We start from the raw sequence: 17,894 nt of genomic DNA, 5'->3' as shown, positions 1-17,894 counted from the left end.
GGGAGCGGGGGTGGGGACTGAGGACGGACGGACGGATGGATGGACAGACGGACGGATGGACAGATGGACGGATGGATGGACAGGCGGGCGCCGAGCCGCGCTCCCGTTCCCAGCGCTGCCGTTCCCCGGGAGAGCCGCGGGACTGACCCCGGTGTGGGACGGGGGCCCCGCGGTCCCCGCACCCCCGGGAGCGGCGCTTTGGCCTCCACCCGCGCCGGGACCGTCCCCGCGGCCCCCGGGGAGCTCCCGGGACGTTCCCAGTCCCGCCAGGCTGGGAAAGGACCCTCGGCCGGCCCTCGGAACCCCCGCGCGTTTCCCAGGCCTCATAAATACCCTGGGAAGCGGAGCCCCCGCGGGACCCGCCCGGCAGCGCCGTCCCCGGGGCCGTTCGAGGTTCCCAGCAGGACCGGCCCGGGGGAATTCACCCCGCGGGAACGGCCCCGCGCTTCCCGGCACAGCCATTCCCGCGGGGAGGGACACGGGGACAGCGGGGGACAGCGGGGGACAGCGGGGTGCCACCCCCATCCCTGTGCCAGCAGCCGTGCCCAGCCGGGCTGTGCCATCCAGACCGAGCTGAGCTTCCTGTCCGCTGGAGCAGTGCTGGCTGTCCCTGCTGTGCCTCACTGTCCCTCTCTGTTCCTCTCTGTCCCTCCTTGTCGCTTTCTATCCCTCTCTGTCCCTTGCTGTCCCCGCTGTCCATTTCTGTCCCTGTCTGTCCCTCTCTATCCCTCCCTGTCCCCGCTGTCCCTTTCTATCCCTCTCTATCCCTCGCTGTCCCTCCCTGTCCCCTCTGTCCCCCCGTCCGGTCCCGCGTGGGCGGTTCCCGCTGGCACCGGGGCCGTGCCGCTCTCGGGGCTGTTTTCCAGTCCCGCCGTGTTGGCCTTGGCAGCAGCAGCAGCAGCAGCGGCGCTTCGGCTCCCGGCTCCTTCCCAGCGTTTTTGGGAGGGCCCGGAGGGGGGGGCGGTCCCTGGGACTCGGCCCAGGGTCCCCAAAGCAGCTCCTGGTGACGGCAGCTCTGTCCCTTCCCGTGTCCCGGGCGGTGACAGCTCAGCCGTGTCCCCGCCGGTGTCCCTCGGGGTGCAGCTCCCATCCCAGGACACCCGGCACCCCAAACTCCCCCAAATCCCGGGATTTTGGGGCAGGAGGAGCCTCGAGAGGGAGCTCAAAGCTTTGGGAGCTGGGAAGGAGCAGCGGGGCACCCCCTGACCCGGGGGGACCGCGGGGTCCCTGTCCCCAAAACCCCAAACACGGCTTTGCCTGGCGCGGCTGGAGTGGCCCTGACCCGGGCTGGACCGGGACAGTCCGAGGTGAGGGAAGGACAGGACGGGACAGGACAGGACGGGACAGGGATGTCCCACACCCAAAGAGCCACCTGAGTGTCCCCAAAGCGTCCCAGGGCTGGAGGGGACACCTGGACGTGTCACCTCGGACTCTGCCGAAGCTCCGACCCTTCTGTTCTCCCCCCACCCGCTCTTCGGGATCAATTAATATTACTGGCGAGGCTCATTAACACTCCCCTAATTGCGCTCTGTAAATCACGAGCTTTAAAAGCAGCTCTGGGGAAGATGTCACGTCCCCGACGCCTGAGAGCCTCATCCAGAAATTCCTCATTTCTCCCGGTTTTCCTCCTGGTCTTCCCGGGACTGGGAGTCGGGACAGGACCCCCAGGATGTCCGGGGTGCAAAAATGTGGGGCTGGGTGGCATCTGATTCCCTGAATTCCCAGTTTTTCCCTGATATTCCCCGATTTCCCTGATGTTCCCTGATTTCCCTGATTCCCCTGATTTCCATGCTATTCCCTGATATTCCCTGAATTCCCTGATATTCCCTGATTCCCTTGATATTCCCTGATGTTCCCCGATTCCCCCGATTACCCTGATATTCCCTATATTCCCTGATTTTCCCTGAGTTCCCCGCTATTCCCTGATATTCCCCGGATTCACTTTTCCCACCTGCAGCGCCCGAACTCCCGGCCACGCCCCTTTCCTTCACCCCGCCCCTCACCCGGACAAGGGCGTGACTATGCAAATACACACCCTCCGTTAACCAATGGCAGAGCAGTCCGGCCGCTGTATGCAAATCTTCGGGCGGGGTGGGCGGGGTTATGCAAATGTGAGCGGTGCTGCTCGGTCAGGCGGCGGCAGCGCTCCGGGGGCACGGACGGGACCGGGACCGGGACCGGGACCGACAACGGGACTAGCACCGGGACCAGCACCGGGACCAGCACCGGGACCGGCCCCGGGGGCTCCCCGGCTCCGCTGCAGCGCCGGGAGCGCGCGGGGCCGCCGAGGAGGGAGCGCGGCTGCCCAGGTGCGTGTCCCGCGGCGGGCACGGGGGTCCCGCGCTCCGGTGGCACCGGCACAGGGCACGGGGCACGGTGACCGGCGGCAGCGGCGCTGCCTGCCCCGCTCTCCCCCGCCGGGGCCCCCGCCGCATCCCGGGGCGCCCGGGCACGGAGCGGGAGCGGGGCCGGCCCGGGAGGGGCCGGTGCGGCCGGGCCGGCGCCCGGCGGGCGGCTCTGGGCACGGCGGAGCCCCGGCCCCCGCCCCGCCGTCTCGGGATGGCGGGCTATAAAAAGACTGCGGTTTGCGCCGAGCCCGGGCCGGTTATTTTTACTCGTGTCTGCGCAGGGAGGAACGCCCGGGTTTAACCCAAAAGTGCAGCCTGGGCGACAGCCGCCCTGCCCCGGCCCCGCCGCCGCCCCCGGGGCCACCGGCGCCTCCGGGGGCTGCGGGGAAACTGAGGCACGGCAGCGGCGGGCGGCGGGGACAGCGGGGACAGCGCGGCCGGTCAGCCCCGATGGCGCTGTCACCTCGCGGGGTGGCACAGCACCCTGGCTGCTCGGGGCACGTGCTGGTCCCTTCCCGCTCCCGGGAGGGGACAACGCGGCCGCGGCTCCGGCCAGGGGCATCTCCAGGGTGGTGGCACCTCCGTGTGGCATCTCCAGGGTGTCCCAGTGCACCTGGGTCCCCCTGGCACCCGTGGAGAGTGAGGTGGATCCTCTGCCAGATCCTCCTGCCCAGCACAGTCCGCTGCCAGCTTGTCCCTGTCCCTCCTGTCTCTGTCCCTCCTGTCCCTGTCCCTGTCCCTGTCCCTCCTGTCCTTGTCCCTGTCCCCATCCTCAGGGATTTTTTACTCTTTTAATGACAGAAACCCTCCCAGCGCTGCCAGCCCGGAGTTTCCCAGGGAATGAATTTCCGTGGCAGCTCGGGATGAGCAGGAAAGGGGGGATGGGACCCCCGGGACCCCCCGGGCATCCCTGGGGCTGGGGAAGGAGCGGGGGGACCATCAGGACACCCAGGGCTGGCCCTGTGCCCCGCTGCCAGCTGGGCACGGCGCAGTGACATCGGGGAGCTCTGGGGGAAGGAGGGACGTGGGTGAGGCCCCAGGTCTGGCTTAGGACCCCAAACCTGCCCAGGGCACCCACGGCATCCCAAAAAGTGATTTGGGAAACTTTGGGAAAGTTCTGTGCAAAGGGAGAGGGATCCTGCTGGGTCCTGCCAGCAGTAAACCAGGCTAAACCAGGCAGTAAACCAGGCAATGAACCAGCCTAAAGCAGGCAGCAAACCAGGCAGTAAACCAGGTAATAAACCAGGCAATGAACCAGCCTTAACCAGGCAGTAAACCAGGCAATGAACCAGCCTAAACCAGGCAGTAAACCAGGCAATGAACCAGCCTAAACCAGGCAGTAAACCAGGCTAAACCAGGCTAAACCAGGCAGCAAACCAGGCAGTAAACCAGGTAATAAACCAGGCAATGAACCAGCCTAAACCAGGCAGTAAACTAGTCAGTAAACCAGCCTAAATCAGCCTAAACCAGGCCTCAGGTCTGGTTTAGGACCCCAAACCTTCCCAAGCCCCTGGGAAACTTTGTGAGACTTTGGTGCAAAGGGAGAGGGGCCCTGCTGGGATCCAGCACTGAGGGGCTGCAGAGCCTGGCACGCTGCTGTGGGGGCACCCAGAAGGATCTGGGGGGAAATCAGGACAATTTAGACCCCTTGAATCTCCCTCCTCCTCCCAGAAATCCCCTCAGGACTGTCAGGACAAAGCAGCTCTGAGCGCCAGGCAACCCCAAAGGCACAGGACCAGCCCTGGGTGCCCCCAGCACCAAGTGGGGACCCCCCCAATTAATCCCATGGGAACTGTGGGTTCCTTCCCTGCATGGAGCCTTGGCCATGCCCTGGGCTGAGGGGGTCCGTGTGTCCGTCCACCCTCCCCAGGGCCGGGAGCTGCCTCGGTTTTGGGGCCATTTCAATCCTTCCTCCTTCCTCACACTCATTTTGGAACCGAAAATCCTCCACCCATCGGCCCCGGGGCTTTCGCTCTGTGTCACCCCCAGGGGGACAGCGACAGCGACAGTGACAGCGGGGCTGAGGGTGGCACTGTCCCCAGAGCCCCCGAACCTGAGGGGTTTATGGCTATGGGTGTTTGGGATGCAGGGAAGGGGTTTGAGGGGTCCTGGTGGTCCCAAACCCCCTCAGGGCCCGTCCCCACCTCTCCCCCATTTCCCAGCCCGCTCCCCCCGGCTCCCAGTCCCGCCCAGCCCCTGCTGGTTTGTACTGGTCACTTGTTTAAACAACCTATAAAAAGCAGGAGGGCCCAGCACAAACTCCACGCTCAACTTTGGCTTTTCCCTGCGCCGGGCTCGGGACGCTGCTCACAGCAGCTCAGCCCTTCCCAGGGGACCCAAACCACGGGGCCAGGGCTGGGCTTGGCCTCTGGGCACAGCACTCGGGGCCTGGTGCTGCTAAAACCCCCATTGCAAACCCCATCTTAAATTCCCATTTTAAATCCCCATTTCAAACCCCATTTCAAACCGAATTTCAAACCCAATGTCAAACCCAATTTCAAACCCCATTTCAAGCCCCCATTTCAAACCCCATTTCAAATCCTCATATCAAACCCCCATTTCAAACCCCCTTTCAAATCCCCATTTAAATTCCCCATTTCCAAACCCTGTTTCAGACCCCCATTTTAAATTCCATTTCAAACCCCATTTCAGACCTCCATATCAAACCCCCATTTAATTCCCATTTCAGACCCCCATTTTAAATTCCATTTCAAACCCCTTTTAAATCCTCATTCCAAACCACATTTCAAACCCCCATTTTAAATTCCATTTCAAGCCCCCATTTCAAAGCCCATTTCTCAAACCCCATTCCAAACCCCATTTCAAACCCCCATCCCCACCCCTGTTCCCCTCCTGGTCCCATCACCATCCTCCTCTCCCTCCCGTGGAGTTTTGCTGCTCCTGGCTCAGATTTTCCCCTCCCTCGGGATGGAAACTCTTTTCTCCCTGCTGTAATTGGATTTTTTCTCCCAAAACGCTTTTCGGGAGCTGCCAAAAGCCACCAGCGGGTGTTTGAGAACCAATCCCCCCCCAGTCCTTCCCAGTCACCCCCAGCTCTCAGATTTGCAGCAAAACCCCCATAATTTGGTACAAACCCCCTTTCCTGCACTTTCTGTACCCCATGGGAGGATGAATCCCTGGGCAGCTCCGAGACCCTGACTCGGGGGTGTTTTAAGGGAGCGCTCAGTCCTGGAGCAGCTTTTTCCTTTAATACCCCCCCTGCCTGGATTTTGGGATGAATTTGGTGGATTTAGGGTTTCTGGGCCCATCCAGGGGTGTGGAGGCAGTGCTGGAGGCCCCGTTGTGGTGACGGGGGTCTCACGGTGGCTCACGGAAAGAGCACGCGGCTCCCTCGGGGTTCCTTTGGTCTCAGCTCACTAATCCGGAGCTGGAACTGGGAATTTACACCCCTGGCGCTGAGCAAATGCCCCCTGAAGGCACAGAGGGGCTGTGGGGTTGGTTATAAACCAAATCCCAGCGTGGGGTTTGGGGTGAGGCCGAGCTGTGGGTGCTGGGTGCCGCTGGAATGGTTGGGGTGAGGTGGGAGTGATCCCAATCCCGATCCCAATCCCGATCCCAAACCCAAACCCAAACCCAAACCCAATCCCGATCCCAATTAGCGCCTCTCAGGACCCCCTTGGAATCACCCTGTGGGTGCTGGAACCTTCCAGGCCCCCCTGCGTATCCCCCCATGGGGCTCTGAGGTCCCGCAGCACCCAAGGGTCTGCAGGGGGCTGTCCCCAGGAAAATCCTTGGAGCTATTTCATGTCCCTGCTGCAGGTGGGGGATGCAGCCGTCCATCCATGGATCCATGGATCCATCCATCCATCCCTGTGTCCATCTATCCATGAATCCATCATCCATCCATTCCCGTGTCCGTCCGTCCATCCATCCATCCATCCATCCATCCATCCATCCATCCATCCATCCATCCCTCCATCCCTGTGTCCATCCCTGTGTCCATCCCTGTGTCCATCCATCCATCCCTCCATCCCTGTGTCCATCCCTGTGTCCATCCCTGTGTCCGTCCCTCCATCCCCCAGTCCCCCCCCAGGCTGAGGCTCTGCAGGGACTCGGGGGGGTCACAGCCGGGCCAGCACCCCCAGCCCCAAACATCCCAACCCGGGGTGCAGCCCCAAAGTGCCACCCCCAAAGTGACCCCCGGGGAGCTCGGGGTGTCCCCAGGGAGTGCTGCAGGTGTGGGAGCCAGGAGAACCCCCGGGGATGGTTGGGAACGGGAAAACCTCTCCTTTTCCACCGGGGAATTCACTCTCGGCCCTTTCCGGCGGGGCCGGGGGGCTCCGGGCACCCCCAGGCCCTGGGGAGGGGGCACGGGGGGGGTCGTGCGTGGGCCCGGGGACACAGGGTGGCAGCGGGGCCGTGGGAACGGCAGCGCAATTTCCTTCCATAAATTAAAATTAGTTTTGATCGGCTAAAAATAGCGGCGAGCACGCTGGTGAAATGGCAGCGCGCTCGTCGAGAGGGGGAGGGGGACACGCGGGGGGACCCCAGGGTCCCCAACTGCCCCCTGGCACCCGGCCTGGCACGGGGGCCCCAGAGCTGTCCCCAAGGCGGAGCTGCCACCGCGCAGTGTCCCTGCCCCGGGCTTGGGGACAGCGCCAGGCCGGGGCTGTCCCCACACCGGGGTGGGCACACGCTGGGGACAGCTCGGTGCCACCCGTGGCTCTGCCCCCTTGGTGGCATTGGGGGATTTGGGGTGGCTCTTGCTGGGGGGAGGCAGAGGGACAGGAATTGGGGGGTGGGACAGGGACTGGGGGAGTGTGACAGGAATTGGGGGATGTGACAGGAATTGGGGTGTCCCAGCGCTGTGGGGGTGACAGAGGGACAGGAATTGGGGGATGTGACAGGAATTGGGGGATGTGACAGGAATTGGGGTGTCCCAGCGCTGTGGGGGTGACAGAGGGACAGGAATTGGGGGATGTGACAGGAATTGAGGGGATGTGACAGGAATTGGGGGATGTGACAGGAATTGGGGTGTCCCAGCGCTGTGGGGGTGACAGAGGGACAGGAATTGGGGGATGTGACAGGAATTGGGTGTCCCAGCGCTGTGGGGGTGACAGAGGGACAGGAATTGGGGGATGTGACAGGAATTGAGGGGATGTGACAGGAATTGGGGTGTCCCAGCGCTGTGACAGGCTCGGGGGGCGCTGGCACCCCTCAGCCCCGGTGTCACCGGTGTCACCAGCCCCCGTCCCTGTCCCGGGCTGGCTCACGAGGGTGCGCGGGCGGTTTCGCTTTGCCGTCTCCTCGTGCAGCCACTTCCTGGCCTGCGAGTGGCGGAGGGCAAATTTAGTCTGCTGGAGCTTGAGAAAAAAAAAAAAAAGAAATTAAAAAAAAAATCCCCAAATTTAAACCTCAAACCAACGCTTTTGTTTGAGGGACCCTCCCCGCTGCCAGCCCGGCCCCTTTTAAACGCTCTCCCCATCCCACAGAGCTCCAGGAGCAGCTCCAGGAGCAGCCTCGGGGTCTGAGGTGAGAACTCTGCTCCCAAAGCCCCCAGGATTTGGGACCCCGTGATTTGGGATCACGGCCTCACCCGAAGGTGCTCGGGGAGTGATGGATGGGCTGGCTGGGCAAGGCCGAGGGGATTTTTTCCCCTCTAACCCAGCAGAATTTCCTGATTTTCCCCCATTTTCCGCTTGGCCACCATCTTCGCGGAAGAAGAAATGACCGAACTTCCTCCGAAAATCGATCTTTTTTCGCGGCCAAACTTATTTTTGGCGGCGCCGGGGCGGACTGTGGCTGGGGACAGCCCCAGGGCCGCGGGGCTCAGGCGTCTCTCGCTCTCTTGCAGCCCCGAGCCCGGCGCAGGAGGCCGAAATGGGCCGCAAAAAGATCCAGATCAGCCGCATTTTGGACCAGCGGAACCGGCAGGTGGGGGCTGCTCGGGGTGAGGTGGGGTCAGGGAGAGGATGAGGAGGATGGGAGGCAGAATTACGCCGTGGGGAGCGTTTTCGGGAGAGCTGGGCGCCGTTTTTGGGGGGTTTTCTCACCCGGCCCCCCGCAGGTGACCTTCACCAAGCGGAAATTCGGGCTGATGAAGAAGGCGTACGAGCTGAGCGTGCTGTGCGACTGCGAGATCGCGCTCATCATCTTCAACAGCACCAACCGCCTGTTCCAGTACGCCAGCACCGACATGGACAAGGTGCTGCTCAAGTACACCGAGTACAGCGAGCCCCACGAGAGCCGCACCAACTCCGACATCCTCGAGGTAGCGCCCGGGGCGGCGCCGGGGCGCGCGGGGCCCGGGGAGCCGCTCACGGTGCCCTCCTCGCAGACGCTCAAGCGCAAAGGGCTGGGGCTGGAGAGCCACGAGCTGGAGCTGGACGAGGGCCCGGAGCCGCCCGCGGACAGGAGCAGGAGGCTCGGAGAGGGCGCGGATCTGGCCCTGGCGCGGCCCAGGTTTTATGTGAGTCGTGGGTGGCACGTGGAGGGTCCCGTCCCCTCCATGGCCTTGGGTTATGGTTCATCCTGCAGGGTCCTCATGCCCTCCTTGGCATCTGGTTTGTCCTGAAGGGTCCTGAGGGTCCCCAAGGGTCCTGTCCCCTCCCTGGCCTTGGGTATTGGTTCATCTTGAAGGGTTCCTGAGAGTCCCCGATGGTCCTCAAGGGTCCTGTCCCCTCCCTGGCCTTGGGTTATGGTTCATCCTGAAGGGTCCCCAAGGGTCCTGTCCCCTCCCTGGCCTTGGGTTATGGTTCATCCTGAAGGGTCCCCAAGGGTCCTGTCCCCTCCCTGGCCTTGGGTGCTGGTTTGTCTTGCAGGGTCCCCGAGGGTCCCCCAAGGGTCCTGTCCCCTCCCTCTCTTTGGGATCTGGTTTGTCCTGCAGAGTCCTGAGGGTCCTCTGGGGTCCCGAGGCTCCCTGTCCCTGACCCCCCGTGTGTCCCTGAATGTCCCCGAGGGTCCCTGTCCCTGTCCCTGACCGCGTGTCCCCCAGAGCCCGGTGCCGCTGCCCGAGGCCGCCTACGGCAGCTCCCCGCCGGCCCCCGAGGGCTCCCTGGGCTCCCCGCAGGGCCCGGGCCGCCCCCCCGCCCTCAGAGCCGCGGCCCCCAAAGCGCCGGGACGGTCCCCGGGGCCGCTGCCCCCAGGTAGGCTCGGGGACACCGCGGGGGTGGGCACAGGGGAGGGGACCCCGCCGTGGGGTCTGTCCCCACCCTGGGCACCCCAACACCCACCATGGGCACCCCATCCCTGCCGTGGGGGTCCTGTCCCCACCCTGGGCACCCCATCACCCCCCTGGGCACCCCATCCCTGCCGTGGGCACCCCATCCCTGCCATGGTCGCCCCATCCTCACCATGGGTACCCCATCCCCGCCATGGGCACCCCATCCCTGCCGTGGGCACCCCATCCCCACCATGTGCACCCCATCCCTGCCATGGTCGCCCCATCCCCACCATGGGCACCCCATCCCTGCCGTGGGGGTCCTGTCCCCACCCTGGGCACCCCATCACCCCCCTGGACATCCCATCCCTGCCATGCACACCCCATTACCACCATGCACACCTCATTTCCTCCATGGACACCCTATCCCCTCCATGGTGACTCCATTACCACCCTGGGCACCCATACCCTCCATGGTCCCCGTTTCCACCACTGGGCACCTCCTCCTTTCCATGGACACCCCATTCCTTCCATAAACACTCCATCCCCACCATGGACCCCCCACCCTGTACACCCCGTCCCCACCATGGACCCCCCACCCTGGGCACCCCATTCCCACTCCGGGCACCCCATCCCTTCCATGGACCCCCCACTCTGTACACCCCGTCCCCACCATGGACCCCCCACCCTGGGCACCCCGTCCCCACCATGGACCCCCCACTCCGGGCACCCCATTCCCACCCCGGGCACCCCATCCCTTCCATGGACCCCCCACTCTGTACACCCCGTCCCCACCATGGACCCCTCACCCCGGGCACCCCATTCCCACCCCGGGCACCCCATTCCCGCCCTGGCCCGGTCCCGGCCGTGCCCACCCCGTCCCCCCCGAGCCCCGCGGGATTTTCCCGGCCCGGCCCCGCATGCAAAGCTCCCCCCGCGGGGCCTGCCCGGGCGCGGGGCCGGGGCTGCGTGGGCAGCAGCGGGGCCGCAGCTGCGGAAACACCGGCCCGGGGCGGCTCCAGCTGCTTCCTGTGCCCGCCAGCACCGGCGGCAGCTGCGCCCTCACCCGTGCCCATCCTGGGCACAGCCCCGGCACAGACCGAGCACAGCCCAGCACGGAGGCTCAGCCCCTGGCGGGGACAGAAAAGGGGCTGGAAACGCCACAAACCCGGGGCTGGAGCAGGGAAACCTCCTGGGGTGGGAGGTGGCACAGGATGGGGACAGGCAGGGATGGGGACAGGCAGGGATGGGGACAGGCAGCATTCCCAATCCTGGGATGGGGACAGGCAGCACCCCAAACCCTTGGGTGGGGACAGGCAGCACCCCAAATCCTGGCATAGGGACAGGCAGGGACGGGACAGGCAGGGATGGTGACAGGCAGGGATGGGGCAGGCAGGGATGGTGACAGGCAGCCCCTGTCCCCAGTGTGTGGCCCAGAGCCCCCTCCAGCCCTGCCCTGCTGTCACCCCTGTCGCACCCCGGGGGCCCGCGGGGCAGCGGCCGTGCCGGAGCGCGGCCCCGTGCAGGCACACCGGGGATCCCCGGGGCTCACCCGCGCGTCCCGCTGTCCGTCTGTCCCCAGGGCTCGGCTACCCCCTGTTCCCCGCCGCCGGCCTGGGCCGCGCCCTGGCCACCAAGACGCCGCCGCCGCTGTTCCTGGGCACCGAGGGCCGGCGCGGGGACAGCCAGGGCGGCCTGGCCGGCGGCCGGAGCGGCGGCACCGCGGCGGTGAGTCTGATGTCCCCAGGGCCACACGGCTGTCCTGAAGGCCTCATGACTGTCCCCAAAGCCACACGGCTGTCCACAGCGCCACATGGCCGTCCCCAAGGCCACATGGCTGTCCCCGAGGCCTCATGACTGTCCCCATTGCCACACGGCTGTCCATGAGGCCACACGGCTGTCTCCAAAGCCATGCTGCTGTCCCCGAGGCCACACCGCTGTCCCCAAGGCCTCATGACTGTCCCCAAGGCCTCACAACTGTCCCCAAAGCCACATGGCTGTCCCGAAGGCCACACAGCTGTCCCCAAGGCCATGTTGCTGTCCCATCCCAAGACCCCGCTCCTCCCATGCGCCCCTTCCTTGCTGGGAGGCTCAGGGAGGGGTTTGGAGGGTTCCCCCGGGTTTTGGGGCCCAGAACCCATTGGGGTCCCCCCGTTTGAGATTTGGGGCCCAGAACCCATCGGGGCGCCCCCGTTTCCCGCAGCGGCCGCTGTACCCCGCCCTGCAGACGCTGAGCCCCGGCAGCTCCGGCCTCCCGAGCCACGGCCTGGCCGGGTTCCCCTTCCTCGGCCCGGCCCCGGCGGGTGAGTGGCGCTGCCCCAGCCTTGTCCCCTCCCTTGTCACCCCCTCCGCTCACTCTGTGCTCCCACCCCGCAGATTTTGGGGAGGTCCCGGCGCCCCCCGGATTCCTGCAGCCCCCCCAGGCCTGGCAGCACCCCCGGGATGTGGCGGCGCTGGGGTGAGGAGGGCTGGGGACAGGACAGGGGACAGGGTGGGGACAGGGGGGACACAGCTGGGGACAGGACAGGGGACAGGGTAGGGACAGGACAGGGGACACAGCTGGGGACAGGGGGACAGGGCGGGGACAGAGTGGGGACAGGGGTGGCCCTGGGATGGGTACAGGGCAGGGGTCAGGGTGGGGACAGAGTGGGGGACAGAGTGGGGGACAGGACAGGGGACAGGGCAGGGGACAGGGGGGACAGGGCAGGACAAGGGGGAACAAGGCAGGCGGGACATGGCCTCGCTGGGGTAAGGACAGGGGTGGCCTGTGGTGGGGACAGGGGGGACAAGGCGAGGGTGACCCCACTCTGCTCCTCCCACGGCTGTCCCCTCCCAGCCATGTGCGGCACCGAGGGGCAGCCCCCCCCCCCCCCCGGGTGCTCTTGGGGGTCACCCCGAAGCACCCCCAGATTATTTCCAGCCGGGATCCCCCTCGGACCTTGTCCCCACGTCCCCCCCCGGCTCCCAACAGCCGTGTGGGCCCAACCGGGCCAGAAGGAGCCCAGGACAGGAACTTGGGAGTGACAAGGGGACACCCCGCAGGTGACGCGGGGCCTGTCCCTCACCGTGCCCTGTCGCCGCAGGGCCAGCAGCCGGATGGTCCCCGCGGAGGAGCCAGCCGCCGCCGCCGTCGCTGTCGCTGTCGCCGTCCCCGGCGCGTCCCCGCAGCCCGTCAGCATCAAATCGGAGCGGGTGTCGCCGGGGCTGGGCTGTGCCCCGGGCACCCCCCTGGCGCCCCTCAGCGAGGCCCCCCGAGTCCCCGGCGAGCTCCAGCCCCGCGATGGCTTCGCCAAGAGCTTCCCCGCGTTCCCGCCGAGGGCGGCTGTCCCCGCTGTCCCCGCTGTCCCCGCTGTCCCCGCGCGGAGGGGACAGCCCGCGGACGTTTGGCAGAGATAGCGAGGCCGGCGGGGCGCGGGCAGGGGGAGCAGCCCCCGCTCCTGCCCCACCTGAGCCCCTCGGGACGCCCCCCTGCCCCCGGTGCCACCCCGGCGCCATCTGAGCCCCCCGTGCCCCCGGTGCCACCCAGCCCCCTCGGGAGCCGGGGCCGTGTCCTGTGCGGTGGCGCTGGGCGCTGTCCCCGCCTGTCCCCAGCGTGTCCCCGGCGTGTCCCCAGCAGCCGGAGTGGCCGGGAAGTGCCACGCGGTGGCAGCAGGACTGAGAGCGGCGGCGGCGGCTCCAAACCGGCAGCCCCGGCCCGGTCCCGCGGCCAGGGGACAGCGAACAGGGACAGGGGACACGGGACAGGGACAGGGCACAGCGCTGCGCCCCCAGCCAGGGGCTCTTTCCTATTTATTATCTTCGCACCAATAAAGAGCTGGGGGGCTCGGGGTGTCTGCTGTGAGGTTCTTGGGCTCAGGCAGCCCAGCTTGGGGTGGCATTGTCCCCACGGGAGAGGTGACACTGCCCGCACCCCCTCGGTGACCCCAAAAAGCCTCTCGGGGGCCTCAGAGCACGGGGGAGGAGGAAAAACCCCTTAAAATCGAGATCTGGGGGGCAAGGCGGGGGTTCAGGCCCGGCCCAGCTGAGCTGAGCCTGTTTTAGCTCGGGGCTGGGTTTGGGGGTTCTGCCGATTTTGGGGCGGGGGGACATCCCATGGGGGCTGTGCTGGGCACGGCCACGCTGCCGGGGGGTGACAGGGAGGGACAGCGGGGTCCTGCAGGGCCACCACCCCACAGGGACACTCTGGGGGTGACAAGGAGGGACAGCCGGGCCCATGGGGACACCCTGGGGGTGACAAGGAAGGACAGCGGGGTCCTGCAGTGCCACCACCCCATAGGGACACCCTAGGGGTGACAGGGAGGGACAGGCGGGTCCATGGGGGCACCCTGGGGGTGACAGGGAGGGACAGGCGGGTCCCGCAGTGCCACCAGCCCATGGGGACACCCTGGGGGCGTTCGGGTCCCCCCAGCACCGCCTGGGCACCCCCAGGCGGGGTCAGGCAGGGCCGGGGTCCCCCCCGCACCCCCAGGGCCCCTTTCCTGGCTGGGGGGGGGATGGATTACAGCCCCAGATTAAACCCGGGGCGGGAGATTAATCCTGGGGAGAGTTTGCCCGGTTTAATGGAGCGCCGTAAATGCCAGGCGGGATTAGGGGGCTGTGCCGAGCCGCGCCGGGCCCAGCGCCACCCCCGAGTGTGGCAGGTCCCCTCAGGGCCACCCCCGAGGGTGGCAGGTCCCCTCAGGGCCACCTTTGGGACCGGGCCGGGCCTGCGGCTGCGATACAGCGGGAGCGGGAGCGGGGGCTGGGGTGAGAGACTCCGATTGAATAGCAATGACTGCATGATTTATGGTTTGCATTATTGCACGCCTCATTTGAATATATGCTAATCAGGCTTTTTTTTTTTTTTTGGCCTTTTTTTTTTTTCCCCTCTCTCCCCCTGGTTTTGTTTGTAAGATTTAGATTTGCTATGGCAACCCGCTGGCATGGAAGGAGCGCCAGGAAATGTCAGGGCGAGGTGAGCCCCGGGGAGGGGCCGGGGGCTGCGGTGGCGGCGGCGGCGGCGCGGGGGACACGGCGGACCCGGCACCGGGACCGGGAACGGCGGCGGCACCGAGGGCAGGGCGGGAGCGCCGGGAGCCGCACACGCCAGCCGTGCCCGCAGCTCCGGTACCGCCCGTCGCGACAGGTCCCGAACCGGGCTCGGGGGGTGCCTCGGGGCGTCCCCAGCCCCGCTCGGGTCCCTCGGAGCGGCCTCGCTGTCCCTGTGTCCCCAGCCTGGCGGACAGGGTGGCGCTGCCCCAAGGGTGGCACCGGGGACCCGCAGCGGCCTCGGGGCGCGGGGGTGGCACCGGGCAGGGACAGAGCGGCCTTGCTGTCCCCGGGCACGGCCCGGCGGGGCCGCCTCTGGGCTCCGTGAGCCCTTCCCGGTCCGGCCCGGTTCGCTGCAGGCCCCGCCGGGGCGGCTCGGGGGGCTCGGGGGGCTCAGCCGGGGCTGTGTCTGCGGCTGGGACCTGCCGGGGGTGCCCGCACCCCAATTTGGGGCTGGGGGCCTTTCCGTCCGTGCCCGCCGTGGGTGGGTTTGGGGTAATTCCGTCCCGCAGCAGCGCCTGCCACCGGATCGGCCCCTCGGGGGTGGTGTCCCCGTTCCGAGGGGACATCCCGGGGGTGCCCCCGCTGTCCCCACGCTCAGCTCTGCCCGTGCCGTGCCCGGGGACACTCCGGGTTGTGTCACGGTGTCCCTGCAGGGCCGCCCTCCCCAACCGGGACCGATCTCCGCTAACCGGGGCCGTTCCGGGGCAGCGCCGAGCCCCGGGGCTGCGTCCCCGACGGAACGGAGCTGGCCGGCCCCTCCCGCCTCAGCCGGGGCCGAGCCGGGCAGCGGGGCTGCCTGTGCCCCGGTGCATCCTCCCCCGAACACCCGCTCGGTTGTTTTGCAAAAGCCCTGAAATATTCATGGCGCTGCGCCGAGCGCCTCTTAATGAATTTTTGATCAGAACTCCGTCGAGGAGCCCAAATCCGCCACCCGCTCCCCTAAATCCGCGCCCTCGGGGGCGGGGGGCAGTGGGCCCGCCGGTACCGGGCGGCGGGAGGAGCCGGGCCCCGCCCCAGCGCCTTTTACCGGGGGAAGCGCCCGGGCAGACCGAGGGCGGGGATGGCACCGCAGCACCGGGCACGGGAATTGAGGGGCTGCCCGCAAGATTTGGGGTGTCCGACGCCCAGGCCGGGCCTCCCGCCTCTCCCGGGGCCGCGGGGAGCGGCCGAGCCGCCGGGAAGCGCCGGTCGGACGGGACGGGCCGGGGACGCGCGCCCCGGTGCCCCCGGGCTCGGCCGCGGGGAATATTCGTTAATGAGGAAATGCATAAGCGGAGCTCATCAGGGGAGAGCGCGGAGCCCGGGGCCATCCCGGAGCACCGGCCCGGGCGGGCAGGGCTCGGGCGGGCACCGGGGCGGCACCGGCAGCGGCACCGGCCGGTCCCGGCTCGGCGGCCGCGGGTCCCGGTGGCTCCGAGGGCTCAAACCAGGCCTGGATCTCGTCAGGGGCTCCGGATCTGCAGGGGTTGGGGGTCCCTGGGTGTCCCCCCTTCCCCGGGGCCGAATTTGGGGCGCGAACCCCCGGGCGCTGAGCGGAGCCCCCCGGGCCCTGAGCGGAGCCCCCCGGGGTTTTTTGGGGTTTTTTTAGCGCTCCCAAAATCCTGGCGCGCCCGGGGGAACGGGAGGAGGGGGAATCCGTTCCCGGGGGTTTGGAGATGTTAACCCACGGAGCAGCGAGGGATTTGGGGTGGAATGAAATAAAACCCGGCCAATTCCTGCTTCATTTCCACGCAATGATCCCGCAGCGGCCCGGGAAAGGGGAGCGCCTTCCGCAGCCCCGGGAGGGGACACAGGGCAGGGGGACCCCCAAACCCTCCCCGCGCCCCCCATGGGGTGCCCCAAATCCCGAGGGTCCCCGGGGAGGCGCGGTGGGGTTCCCGGAGCGGCCGGTGCCCCCCGGTGCCCGCGCAGGGCCGCATCGGCGGGGTCAGCGGGATTTCTGCTATTATTATTATTATTATTATTATTATTATTATTATTATTATTATTATTTCTCTTTTTATTTAAATAATAAAATCCTCGTTATTTTTAGGTTCTGCCGCTGCCAGAGCCGCCCCCCGCCCCCGCGCTCCCCCCAGCCCGGTTACCCCCTCCTTCTGCGAGCTCCGGGCGAACCTATCCCGCTCCCGACGCGAGCGCGTCATTCCTTACGTAGTAAAATATGGAGAAAGCCAGGAAAAAAAAAAAAAAAAAAAAAAGACGCATTTTTTCTCCCCTCCTCTCTCCCATCTCCATTTCCAAAAGGGACAAAATGGATGTTTGGGCGGAATCCGCCCCCCGTCACTGCCGCCTCTCCCCGCGGCCCCGCTGGCGGCGGGGCCGGCGCTGCCCGGTGCGCTCGGGGGGTTCGGGCGGCGGGCGGACGTTCCCGGTTTAACCCCACGTAACGGCGACGTGATCGCGGGGGCTCCGCTTCCCGCGGCCCGGCCTGGACGGCCCCGGGCCCCGCGCCCCGCCCGCTGCCGGTGCCGGTGCCGGTTCCCCCCAGCCCCGGTGTCCCGGCGGTGCCGGCTCCGCCGCCGCTAAGTCAGTAATGGACGCAGAGGTGCGGAGGGAGGTAAATAATCCCCTCCCCACTCCCTCTTTTTCCGCCGCCGTTTTTCCCCCCTCTCCTGTGCCCCGCACTGAACTCCCCGCGCCGGTGCTGCTGCCCGTGCTGCCGGTGCCGCCGGTGCCGCCGGTGCTGCCGGTGCCCCCGGCGCTGCCGGTGCCGCCGGTGCTGCCGGTGCTGCCGGTGCCCCCGGTGCTGCCGGTGCTGCCGGTGCTGCCGGTGCCGCCGGTGCCCCCGGTGCCCGCGGGGCAGGGCAGGGCTGGGCGGGCACCGGTGGCCGCCCCGCTCCCCCTCCCGTTCTCCCAACTTGGAGGAAGTCTGCGAGGGGGACCCCGCGCCTCCCCTTCCCTCGCCCGATATTTTAAATTTTTTTTTATTTTTTTCGGGGGATGGGTGGGGTGTTCCTCGCCCTCCCCCCGCCCCATCCCGGATTAGGGTCCCGGCAGCCCCGGTGTGAGTGTCGGGCTGGGGGCGAGGCGGCGCGGGGAGGGGGGCCCGGGGACGAGGCGTGGAAAGCTGCCCTCCCTCCGGCTCCCGCAGCGCCGGGAACAATGGCCACGGGCTCCGTGGGGACAATGCCCGGCGGAGCCGAGCTGCTTGGGTTGCAGGACACGTCCTCCGCCGCCTCGGCCACCCCGGGCCCCGGCCCCCCGCTCCCCGGGCCGCGCACCCCCCGCTCCCCCGGCACCGTGGGAAAACGCGTGGCCGCGCTCGGCGGGGACGCGAGGGAGGGGACACCGAACTTGGCCCGAAGTGTCCCCGCGCCGCTCGGGGTCCCCCGGAGCCCTCCGGCCGCTGTCCCCCAGCGCGGCTCCTCCGGGCCCCGCCGGTGCCGCGGCCGCGC

At 67.2% G+C, this 17,894-nt stretch overlaps 1 protein-coding gene across 1 annotated transcript; it reads left to right on the top strand.

Annotated features, from left to right (window-relative positions):
* The first annotated feature begins 8,172 nt into the window (after nucleotides 1-8,172).
* On the top strand, nucleotides 8,173-12,864 carry MEF2B (myocyte enhancer factor 2B). The gene is made up of 8 exons (XM_054286590.1): nucleotides 8,173-8,243; nucleotides 8,377-8,580; nucleotides 8,647-8,778; nucleotides 9,304-9,454; nucleotides 11,051-11,196; nucleotides 11,672-11,771; nucleotides 11,845-11,926; nucleotides 12,552-12,864. Exons 1-8 carry the CDS (start codon nucleotides 8,190-8,192, stop codon nucleotides 12,862-12,864), a joined length of 1,182 nt encoding a protein of 393 aa, XP_054142565.1. The 5' UTR covers nucleotides 8,173-8,189.
* Nucleotides 12,865-17,894: the final 5,030 nt, after the last annotated feature.

The sequence above is a fragment of the Melozone crissalis genome, unplaced genomic scaffold (genome assembly GCF_028551555.1).
Source record: "Melozone crissalis strain CALT ecotype California unplaced genomic scaffold, PUWL_Pcris_2 ptg000054l_1, whole genome shotgun sequence".
Classification (NCBI taxonomy): domain Eukaryota; kingdom Metazoa; phylum Chordata; class Aves; order Passeriformes; family Passerellidae; genus Melozone; species Melozone crissalis.
Note: the sequence above shows the minus strand (reverse complement) of the source record. Positions and strands in the feature narration are given on the sequence as shown.

Bases quoted from the DNA above. Each gene is read 5' to 3' on its own strand.
- MEF2B (XM_054286590.1), top strand. From the start codon at position 8,190: ATGGGCCGCAAAAAGATCCAGATCAGCCGCATTTTGGACCAGCGGAAC. The intron at 8,244-8,376 runs GTGGGGGCTGCT...GGCCCCCCGCAG, and splicing joins TGGACCAGCGGAACCGGCAG to GTGACCTTCACCAAGCGGAA. The intron at 11,197-11,671 runs GTGAGTCTGATG...CGTTTCCCGCAG, and splicing joins GGAGCGGCGGCACCGCGGCG to CGGCCGCTGTACCCCGCCCT.